The sequence below is a fragment of the Protomyctophum parallelum genome, assembly GCF_964188405.1.
Source record: "Protomyctophum parallelum genome assembly, chromosome: 6".
In the NCBI taxonomy this organism is placed as follows: Eukaryota; Metazoa; Chordata; class Actinopteri; order Myctophiformes; family Myctophidae; genus Protomyctophum; species Protomyctophum parallelum.
This window is the reverse complement of record NC_139701.1, coordinates 41,671,515-41,683,580: the sequence shown is the minus strand read 5'-3', so window position 1 is coordinate 41,683,580 and position 12,066 is coordinate 41,671,515. Positions and strand designations below refer to the sequence as shown.

The following is a 12,066-nucleotide window of genomic DNA, read 5'->3' as shown; positions in this document are numbered from 1 at the left end:
TGCTGTTCACTGTCTCCATGCTTGGTGGAATCTGATGAAGCAACACTCCCCCCTGCTGGAAACGTCTGGTACTACTACACACATAAGTACAAGCCACAGCACCTCAAGAGCAAGTATTGTAATGGTCCTGGCAAATAAAAGCTTTGAGAACCACTAGTATAGTACTACCAGTTGAACTCATAATGTGCCACAGTGTGGTAGTAAATCAGTGTCATACATATTCTGAGTCTTCAGATAAAAATAAGAACATTATAATGGTGTGTAAACAGCAAATGTGATGAGGTCAGCACGTTTTGGACACATTTGGGCAAATGGTTATGGCCGTTTTTAGCCCAAGGAGTGTTTTTGTGTGCAAAACTAATGCTTGGAATGGATTCAGAATCATGAAAAACCCCTAGTTTGACATGTTACCTGTTACATAAAGCATAATGAAAAATGTACAGTATTGCCTTAGATAATACGATCTAAGGCAATATTGGGGCTATGGTCCCCCAATATTAAAAATCATCATAATCTGTATATTAGGTCCTATGGATGTCAAAAATCACACCTGTGTGAAGTGAGGGGCGCTAATATATTAAAGTCTAACTCATGTGGATTAGGTGATGTAAAACCAACGGTGCCAACACAAACATTAAACACTATTAACAATAAAGAGACAATATGTAATGAGGCACATTATGACTTAAATGTTCCCTTCATTGTCAATGGCGTTTACAAAACAAACATTGAACTAAAGACACAAATTTTGTTCAACAGCGCCCCTCAACAATCCAAACTAGAAAAAAGAATCACACCTGTGTGACGTCTTCAATGTTTGTATTATGCAATGTTTGTGTTTGTGTACACAAACACTAAAAAATGGCCATTCATTTTCAATGGCATGTAATGCGTGTGTTGGGAGAATGACGTAAAACAGGCCATTCATTATCAATAGCATTAATGTTTGTGCTTACTCAAAATAAAAGCGGGGGGGGGGTGCACATGGACCCCTCCTGGGGCCTCTACTACTATTTGGACCTGGCTGATCTAGAGATAGAGCTCCATATATGGAGACGACAGAGACATTTAGTGCTGACATCATGCCAATGTAGAACTCCATATATGGATATTGCTCAACCAGAGCTAATGTGGATAGATGACTGTCAAGGTGACAAGCATCTAGCCGACTGGCATCATCCTGGTGACAAGCATTCAGCCAAGCCCTATATGGTTGTTATTGATCAGATCATTGCAAGCACAGTATTTACTACGCTCCCCTCTGCATCATACTCTGACTTTGAGATGCGCTAGCCCCTCCCAGCTATCTGTGTTTGTGTAAACACAAACATTGAAGACAAAAGTGTGCAAACACAAACATTGAAGACAAAGGTGAGGACGCAAATTGTGATTGGCCGGGCGTGAGATGATGTATGATGATTAGAGCGCCCCCTCACTTCACACGGGTGCACAGACCTCGCGCACCGCGTCTGGGACAGGCTACAGGAGCTGGGTGCATCGTATGATTCCAGCCGCACTACAACGCCTTGCTGAAGGTTTATCTGCAGAACGAGTTCAAGTTCTCCCCCACTAAGTTCCTGGCCAAGATGGAAGATGCTAATGTTACGCCCAACAGAGTGACCTATCAGAGACTTATCGCAGCGTATTGCCAAAATGGAGACACCATCGTAGGTTTCATGAAGAGCAAAGACCTGCCCATCACTGAAGCTGTGTTCAACTCCCTGTTAACAGGCCACGCCAAAGCGGGCGACATGGAAAGTGCTGTGAACGTCCTTCATGTGATTGCGTGGAGCGGGTATCGAAACCGGTCCAGACACTTACGTGGCACTGCTCACTGCATATGCTGACAAGGGAGATAATTATGGAGAATATTAAAAAGACAATGGAGACAGTGGAGGCTGCAGACAGCAGTCTCATGGACAGGGACATTATGCAGGTGATCTTCTCTTTGGCCATGGCTGGATACCAGCAGCACCTCCCAGAGCTGGTGGAGCGCATGAGGCATGAAAGGGGCTATGTACCAAATGCTATGAACCTGTGTTTGAGCCTGATCACGCAGGGACAGGAGGACACAGCCTTCACAATCCTCAAGACATTCCCCACCCTGCAGGCTTACAATGTGAACTCTGACAGCCCCGACCTGGGCAACTTCTTCCTCAGACACTGTGTCAACATGGAGACTGTGGAGAAGATTGTTGGTTACTGCAAAGAGCTCCAGGATGCCAATCTACACGCATCGCCGCTGTTCTTCACTCTGTCATGTGCACTGGAGGACAAAAATACAGGTTTTTCACATGAACTGATGAAGGCAGTGAAGGAGCGAAATTGTCTTCTATGCGTTCTGTCAAAGTCACAGAGCCTTCACCATCGCAGATACGCAGTGCTCGGAGCCTTCACCAACGCAGTGTAGTGTTCTACTGTGCCGCCCATCCATCGCACGAGACTCACGAGTTATTTTTTCTTTTTTTTCTTTCTTTGTTCAGCTTTACATTCCATTGTGATAATCTGTGGTTATTGTAGAGAGCTTATAGAACAAGCATTCCTAGCATTGATGTGTGCAGAGACAAAACAGAATATAATTGGCATCAGGAAAAAAGCACCCGGTATTTAAAAACAGGACAAACGTGATTCTAAGCAAACTAAAAACAAAACAGAATAAATACAATTAAAAATAAAGATGTTGGGAGGAAAATGTTTTAGATGTAATAGCAAACGGACTAAGACCTTTACCAGTTGGTGACACCGAACAAATTATATGTAGTCAATAGCAATGTTTGTCTAGGTTTGTGTATTTCTTCCCCTTTTGAAGTGAAACGCATGTTTGATGTTTCATAGAGTATACCAACACTAACAACTGGAGTTTGATGTTTATTTTTATTTTTATCCCACGATTTTGTAACCCAGTTTTCTTTTCACCCAGTGCCAATTATCTAATGTAATCCTGGGCACTACACTTCCTCTGCCAACCTGGGGGGGCAGCGGACTGACCTCATGCCTCCTTCTATGCATGAGGAGTCCAAGCTGCTTCTTTTCACCTGACAGAGGGGGATTTCCCCGGCCGGACGTAGCGCGTGGAAGGGACACGTTTTTCCGACCAGTTCCTTTCCGGAGTTTGATGTTTCATAGAGTATACCTACACTTAGATATACAGTTTCAATTAAAGACAGTATCATTCACTTCAACAAAAGGAAATAAATGATGTCATATTTTATGACCTCAAAGATTGTTTAGACAATCAGAAAAAGGGTCGAGAATGTTGTCAGCTGGCAGCTCTCGATATGAACCCCACTGTCTGCATGTCCCTTTGGTAAAAAAACAACAGAGTTGCAAAAGGCAGTTGATCAGCGTCGCCTGAAGGCGCGGGAGATCCTCCAGGCGTTGGGTTCCTCGTAGCGATTATAGAGAGGCTCCAGTTTCTGCATCTTCTTCTGTCGACTGAGGCGCGTCGGGTCGGCGGCTCTGTAGAAGGCCGGGGCGAACTCCACCAGCCAGCGTGGGTCAATGGTGGTCACCTCACGCATGTACTCCTTAGTGGTCAGCACCAGCTCATGGTACACTAGCCACTCAGGCTGTCGGTTGAAGAGTGTACTAGAAGGGTGGAGGTACACCACCTGCTGGTCTATCAGGGTACGGTAGCCGTCCTGAGGGTGTTTGTGGGCTGCGTTCCTGAAGTAACCGCTGCAGATGGCTTTCTGGACCCGCATGGCAGCTTTCCCACAGGATACCACGTCTAGCTTATGTCTGTCCATGATGCTCATCATCTGTTTACGGATGTCCATGGCTCTCTTCAAGGAGCGTGCCTGGATGAAGTTCTCAAAGCACCAGGGGTTTGCAAACTTGTTGTTTTTCCAGGAGTTGTAGACAGCCAGTAAAGTCAGATGGTCTCCCTCAAGCTGGAAGAACTTGGCTTTCTTCTGGTCAGCCTGGGCTGACTTGTCCTTGGGTCTGTAGAAGATGTTCTGTACAGACAGCATAGACACGATGGTGAGCATCTCTTCACTACAACTCAGATGGACGGACATGATCAACATCTTACACAGCATTGGCTCCAGAGGGAACTCCGCCATCCGTCTCCCCAGCCTTGTGAGCAGGCCTTCGTCGTCCAGAGCTCCCAGTGTGTACAGCTGCTCCAAGGCTGTGATCAGTGTCTCCATGGGAGGAGCGTCCATGAAGTCAAACGCTACCAGGTCATTAATACCCATGGCCTTGAGAGACAGCACAGTGCTGGCCAGGTTGGTCCTCTGGATCTCAGGCACGTTGGTGGTCAGCATCTCATCCCTGTAGGCTCTTTCAGTGTACAGTCTGTAACACTTCCCTGGGCCTGTTCTACCAGCTCTGCCTGAACGCTGTTTGGCCTGGGCCTGTGATATAGGAGTCACCACTAGTTGGTCAATGCCAGACTTGGAATTATACACGATCTGCTTGACAAAGCCAGGGTCCACCACGTAATAGATCCCAGCGATGGTCAGCGAGGTCTCGGCGATGTTGGTAGCAATGATGACCTTTCTGCTGCCTGGGGGAGCAGGGTCAAAAATCCTGGTCTGCATCTCGCTGGGCAGAGCGGAGTAGACGGGCAGGATGATGAGTTCAGGAACATCAGGTCCCAGTGACTTCATCCGTTCATACAGGATCTCACAGGCCGTGTCGATCTCCTCCTGACCAGTCAGAAACACCAGAACATCACCTGGAGGTTCAGTCACATGGATCTGCATGACTGTGATGAGGCCGGCGTCCAGATAATCTGTCTCTGGTTCTTTGCAGTAGAGGACCTCCACCGGGTACGTCCTTCCAGGGATGGTGAAGATGGGCGCCTCGCAGAAGTACTGGGAGAACTTGACAGCGTCCAGCGTGGCTGAAGACACAATGAGCTTCAAGTCCTTACGTTTCTGTATAGTTTTCTTGAGCAGTCCAAACAGCACGTCGGTGTGGATGGTTCTCTCGTGGGCCTCGTCCAGCATGATGAGAGAGTACTGAGTCATGTCGGGGTCCAAGAGACACTCTCTCTGCAGCATGCCGTGGGTCATGTACTTGATTTTCGTCTCCATGCTCGTGCAGTCCTCAAAACGAATGGTGTAGCCCACCTCCTGTCCCAGACAGCAGCCGTACTCCTCAGAGACCCTCTTGGCCACAGACATGGCGGCCACACGGCGTGGCTGAGTGCAGCCTATCTTGCCCCTGCATACGTAGCCGGCCTCAGCCAGGTACTGGGTGATCTGGGTGGTCTTGCCGGAGCCCGTCTCTCCCACTACTATCAAGATTTGGTTATCGTGGACCGCTTGTATAAGCTGATCTTTGAGTTTGAAGATGGGCAGACTCTCTCTCTGCTCCAAGATGGTCATTTCAGTTTTCTTGCCGTAGGACGCCGTGTTTCCGCCAAACGCGTATTTTTTCCACTCCGGAAGATCAAGGGGCATTGCCCCGATCCCCCTCATGTTGGCTGCAATCTGCCTTCCTTGATAGTCTGGCATGGGGTCTATCCAGTTTTTGTTGAGGCCCGTGGGAATGGAGTCCATTTCTGCCTCGCGAGCCGCCTGCTTCAGCTCTCTCCTCTCCTTAGACAGGGCGCCCTGCATCATGGCCGCCTGGGACATCGAGCCGTCTGGGTTCTTGACTATTTTGACAGGACTCAAGTTTATGGTGAATTTGGTCTGTCCTCTGAGGAACGGTGGCTCCTCTTCAACGAGGTCAACCTCCAGGTCTTGATCTTCATCATCATCTATGTTAGGGAGGATCCCCGTCTCCTCGTCAAAGTCAGGGAACTCTTCTTTAGGCAGAACGTTGGCTGAAATCATCTGCTTGATCTCCCACTTCTCCAGGTCGGTGATCTTGGAGAGCCTCTTGCGCTCAGTGGGATTCTCCTCCAGCTCCAGCAGGCTGGGTTCCACCGGCTGGTCGGGGTTCCTCATGGATCCGTCACCGATCCCAAAGACGGCCTGGTTCCTCCGGCGGTTGGGGTTCAAGTCCTCCCCCGACTCCTGGTCCACGTCCTTCATGCTGAGACTGGCTTTGGTCCCCGTGACCGACAGCACCTTGACCATGACCTTCTGACTTTTCGTGACAACATCAGCCACGTTAGCTATTCGTCCCTCTTTGCGAAGTTCAGAGATGTGCACCAAACCTTCCCAGCGTTTCCTGAGTCCCTCCAGCTGGACGAAGCAGCCAAACTGCATGATGCTGCTGACCTTGCCGTTGTAGATGTCCCCCACCACCGGCTCGTCCGGCGGTGGCTTCTCTACGTGTCTGTCCTTCCAGTTGTGTCTGTTGTTCCAGCGGTACGCGGGGTCGCTCTCCTCCTCGGGTCTGTCGTTGGGTTTGTCCCCGTCCTCGTCTCTGCGCGGACTCAGTGTGCGGTCGGTCCAGCGGCTCCGCTTCCTCCTGCGTTTGTTGTGGCTGGTGTCTCCGTCTCGCTCTCGCGACCTGGACCGTGAGTGGGACCGGTGGTGGTGCCGGCCGCCACCCCCGTCGCTCTCCCAACTTCTGTCCTCCTGATCCCTGCCTAACCTGTTGTCAGAGCTTGTACCACTGACGCTGGGCATGAACATCTCCAACTCTTTCATGACGGCCTCTGCAACCATCTGATCGTCTTGATTTGGAAGATCCTTGGAGGAAATCTGCATCAGTGATGCTCGCCAGAGAGGATCGTCTGGCACGCATAAACCAGGAAATGTTTCTCTCAGCTTGTCCTTCTCAGTCTTTGGTTTCGGCGGAGGTGCTTTACTTGTAGATGGTCGCATGGTTTGGATAAGTCTGAGCAAATTGCCAATAAGGGTATCTGTAAAGTCTGCTCCATTTTCCAACAGAATGGCTTTGAATGCGTCGAATGTCTCGTGTTTTTCGGCAAGGTTAATGACGAATTCAGCAAGGTCCTTCTCGCTTATTCCCAGGTGATTCTCCAATTCCGTACACACCTTGGACACCAAGGACAGATATTCAAGACGCTTTATTTCTTCTAAGGCAGCCATTCTTTTGTTTACTTTACTAGTTTTGGTCTACATTGCTTTCTTCCTTCCAACTGCTTTCTTCCTTCTGCACAGAGCTCTCTCTCTCTCTCAGTGATCTGCACAGTGCACTCTCCTTCCGTGTCTCTCACGCACAAACGGGTGTAACCATATATGGTGGTGTGACAGACAGTGATGCAACCATATATGGTGGTGTGACAGACAGTGATGACGTGATGACGTCAGCCATCTCCATATTTGGGCATGGTTTCCCTCAACCCGGTGCTCAACATCCATGGGCCTGGTGAGGAGGTTGTGCAGAGTGCACGCTGCCATCACCAGGTGGTCAACCGTCTCTGGTCTCATCTGGATGGGTTGGTAGAAGACCTAGACGCAAGAATGCCAAAGGCCTTCTCTACAGACATGCGTGCCCTTGAAAGCATGTGGTTGAAAATGGCTTCCTGCTTTGGGAGCTGTTTCCCAGAAAGGGATATATATATATATATATATATTTAGGGAAAATGTAGCATCTCCGATCATGGTGTATGGCATTCTCCCCAAATCCTCTGCACCATGGTAGGAATGAATCCTGCGGGACATGCAGGGTGTTTATTTTTATTTTAAACAATATATGTATTGCATTTTTCTTTTTTGTACAAACAGACAATACAACAGAACAATACATAATACATCAGACAATACAATTACTTGAAAAACAAACAAAACAAAAACATACAGTACATACATATAAATAAAATATAATAAAATAAGGGCACTTAGACTGGTAACATCAACATATTCCTTATGGCCACAAGACCAAAGAGCTGCAGAGAATACAATTAGACATTTTCAGTTTCCACCATCAAATAAGATAAATCATTAACCGTAATGTATTGGATAAACCGTCCCCATATTTTATCAAACATCTTTTGTTTATTATTCAGAGTATAAGTGATTCTTTCCAGAGGAAGACACAATGATAGCTCCCTAAATCACTGAGCAATACTGGGTTTGGCATGTGAATGTTCACTTTTAGCAGTAGACTGTTTTAATATTATTAGGATTTCAGTAACTTTTTAACGGAGGTACGAGACACCCGTCTGCTTAGCGTGCCGTCATACCGGAAGTCGCAAAAATACTATTAGTCCAATTTCCAAGGAACTTTTCAGCACAGGATGAGAATAAAATCAATCTGAAAGCTGTCTGGTCTGACGATGTTCAATTTATTATAAAGTAATTAAAATGTGCGCACATGATGAAATCACGACCTCTCTTAAGGAGAGGTCGGGGCAACATGAGAAAGGATGGACATTCATTGCATAGGATATAAAGACATGAAATCAGCAAAGGGGGTGTGGCCTGACATGGCAAGTTCTGAGATACTGGGCAGCAACCGGTTGAAACCAGCTGCGTTGACTGGCCCATTTGATGACTGTAGCAGTGATATCTCCAAGCAGTGTCCCGACCTTGGAGAAGGCAGGGGAGTGGAAAGTAGGGGAGTGTGCACTACGTGAGTTTATGCACACAGCTGTGAGTTTAGGAACATTGTGAGAGTTAAAATGAAAAATAACGGGGATTGTATATGAACAGAGAATATATAATTATTCCCTATCAATCCTCCCTTTTGTTAATTATAAATTAACAAATCAATCAAGGAAAATGTGAATATACAATAGCAACGGAGACCCAGTGGGAATAGTATTTACCAACTTGCTTACTTGCTTATGGCAGTCCATCGTAGTCGATGATGACTTCATATCTCCTGGGGGTAAAGGGGGGTTTTCAGCGTCTGGTGCGCTCATGCGCCCACATGTGGTGGTTAAGACCAATAGCTGATCCGCACACTTTTCCACACGTGGGGCAGGGGTGTGTTGAGCCTGGTTGGATAGTCCCTGTAGCGCGCTCATGCCGCTGCCTGCGCTTCTCTGCGTGTCTCAGGGATGTCTTCTCCTCCACCTGAGTTGCAGGAGGAGCGCCAAGCGTCCCGGTCTTCTGCTATCCTTTCCAGGTTTGAGGGTGGATTGTTGCAGCTCTTTAGTAGCACCTTTATGTGGTCCTTGTAGCGCTTCTGTTGGCCTCCTGCAGACCTCTGGCCGGATTGAAGCTGGCTGTAAAGGACCTGTCGAGGTAGACGAGCTGCAGGCATGCATATCACATGGCCTAACCAGCGGAGCTGTCTGCATGTAAGAAACACCTCCATGCTGGATGAGTTGGTGCGTTCATATATTTCTGCGTAGGTCATGTGGTGCTCCCATGTGATGCCCAGGATCCTTCGCAGACAGCGGATGTGGAAAGTGTTAATGCAATCTGTCGGTGAGCACTTATAACACAGTCGAACAACAATAATGAGACAGACACAATTCAGAGTTTCAGAGTATTGGAATAGAATGTATTCGAATACGGGGACAGCAGTGAAGCGTTACAATGGAACACCGTACTGACCCAACACATCTCAGTCAGACTTCAGCTTAAGTACATTATTACCCCCCCCCCCCCCCAGGGGTAGGTGGGTCCTAACACTGCCCCTTCACACAAGTCACAGGTCAAATGTCAGTGGGAACAGAAAACAGCTTCTCATGGCTTGGTTTATGACGTCCTTAAATATACAACTCAGGTATCCCACATTTCCTTGAGAAAAGCCTCCAGAGAGTATGGTGTCCAAGCTTCAAAGCCATACAGTAGTGTGGACAGGGAGGCATACTTTGGTTAGACATAGCATTGGTTAGACATGGGTTACGGTTAGGTTTAGGTGTGCTGCCTCGTGGGAGGTTAGGTTTAGGGTGAGGGTTTGAGATAGGTTGTAGATGTAGGACTAATGACTGGTCTAACCAATGACTAGTCTAAACCAAAAACTGTCTAAACTAAGTACTGCACCCGTGTGGACACACATACTGCCTGGTACACTGCTGCCTTGGTTGAGGCCTTCAGGTTCTTGTTGGTGAAGACCCGTGATCTTAGGCGACCAAACGCGGCAGAGGCTAAATTGATGCGCGATTGAATTTCTGCGTCAACGTTGCAACTGTCTGAGAGGATGCTGCCAAGGTACTTGAAATGTGGTACCGTTTCCAGAGGGGTGTTGTCTATGTGAAAGACCGGTGTGGGAGTGTGTGTGGGGCTTGGTTGGTGGACTATTTGTGTCTTCTTGATGTTGATCTGAAGACCAACGGCTCTGTACGTGGCAGCTACAACAATGAGGGCATGCTGAAGGGACTCGGGGGAGTGCGCAATCAACGTGCAGTCATCTGCATACTGGAGTTCGCAGATTTGGAGGGCAGTAGTCTTGGTGGATGCCTGGAGGCGCCGGATGTTGAATAGGTTGCCATCCAGGCGGAAATGAATGCCGACTCCATCCGTGTTCTTCAGACGCTTGTGGGAAATGAGTGTAACTGCTGTGAGGAAAATATTGAAGATAACCGAGGCTAAGACGCATCCTTGCTTCACTCATTTTCGTCAAACCAGTCTTGGTGACGTTTTTTGGTGAATCCTACGGATTCTTCGGCAGCACGGTAGACGGATGTGCGCAGTGTGTTCCAGGCATCATTTGTGTCCTCGATGGGAGGGTTTTCTGGGATGTTGTACAGCTCAGCTACTACTGTACCAAACAAGGTTAGCATCTGTATGTGGGGCAGGCATCCTGTGTTTTCTATTCTGACGGATGGATGAAAGCCTTGCAGTACTTTCCTTAATTGGTAGGGCGCAGCTGGAGAGCAGGCACGGGGCTATAGCAGGTGCCAAGGTGTGCTCTTCTGAAGGGATTCAGAGTCAACTGTCAGGTCAACTTAGCAGGAAACATGATGCTGTCTCTCCACGGCCAACATTTTTCCACAATCGCTTGAGTTGGCCCCAAAGATGTTCTGTAGGTGCTATAACATGACAGACACCCCGTTAACAATTCAAATACAATTTAAGTATCATAACATCAGTTTTGAATAATCGTGCAACCCATATATAATCAATAACATTTGTGAAACGTAATGCCTACCTGGCATGCATTCCTGTGTAGAAGCATAATGATGTGCTTCAGAAGGATGAGTGAGTGGTAGGCCTCTAAACTAAATGGTAAGCCGGTGGGACCTCATCTCGGAGCTACAGTATGAGTGGAGGGAGTGGTACTATATGGGAGCAGTGTTAAACACAAATAATACAAACACCATCAGACTGAATTCCAGATTCCATTATTGCCAATAACAGTAACTCTAATCTATGGACAAAGCTAAATGGTCCCTTAGATAGTTCCAGCCATTATTTTGTTCTTTTACGCTCTTACAGTGTATGGGGACATGAAGGTGTGTGGAATTGGCAAGTCTGTGTCGATTTTGAAAATTATAGTGCCGATCCGAAATGTTGTCTATCAATACAGCTTGCCTGTACTGTGCATCGTAGTCTGTTAAGTTCTGATTTGACCAAAAAGGTATGTCAAATTAATGCAATGGACACACTGCATGCGACGTAAGCCAATAAGATTAGGTAATCATAAGATTGTCAGTTCACTTCACACTGCGAAAATATAATGGATTGGGAGACGCAAGCAGAATAATTGTCTGCTTTTGCAGAGTTGGAGGTAAATGCATACGTTTTCCATGAAAATGTAGCTTCCTGCATCCCTTGCCGTACGACAAGGATGTAATGTTATTTCTTTCGTTACAAAATCTGCAAAAAAAGCTTTTGTATATACCAATGCATTAACTTTGATAGAAACGGTTTACATTGCTGTCTGCTTGTCATGTTGTTTGACAATATAACATGACAAATTTGTGCAGATACTGGGGACAATCAAGAGAGGGATATCCCTGAGGGCAAGAATCACACCAGGGGTTCCGTGTTTAAACGGTTCACACAGTGAGCAAAGCATGATTGTGCCAAATCAGAGCACTGCATATTCAAGGTACCAAACCATTCTTTTGAAATGCAGGTGGTCATGGACCAGAGTACAAGACATTAGTCCATTTTCAAAATCTAGAATCAAAACTTAGCAAGGACATACAGTACCTGACAAAAAGGAAAGTGAGTGGTGTTGTGTACTTGTGCATGAGAAAATGTAGATTTTTATTGCGTAATGTAGGTACAAGAATATACCGTTTCATATGTTTGACCTCTTCCTCAGAATGTCTTCTGTTTGTTCTGTAAA

The 12,066-nt window shown here is 47.0% G+C and overlaps 1 protein-coding gene across 1 annotated transcript; it reads right to left on the bottom strand.

Moving 5' to 3' along the window:
• Positions 1–3,111: 3,111 nt before the first annotated feature.
• LOC310860983 (ATP-dependent RNA helicase DHX8-like) lies at positions 3,112–6,981 on the bottom strand. The gene has a single exon (XM_083768214.1). The coding sequence runs from the start codon at positions 6,960–6,962 to the stop codon at positions 3,342–3,344; it is 3,621 nt and encodes a 1,206-aa protein (XP_083624340.1). The 5' UTR covers positions 6,963–6,981; the 3' UTR covers positions 3,112–3,341.
• Between the last annotated feature and the right edge of the window lie 5,085 nt (positions 6,982–12,066).

What these genes read in the sequence shown, in the direction of transcription:
- LOC310860983 (XM_083768214.1), bottom strand. Translation starts at nt 6,962, where the DNA reads ATGGCTGCCTTAGAAGAAATAAAGCGTCTTGAATATCTGTCCTTGGTG.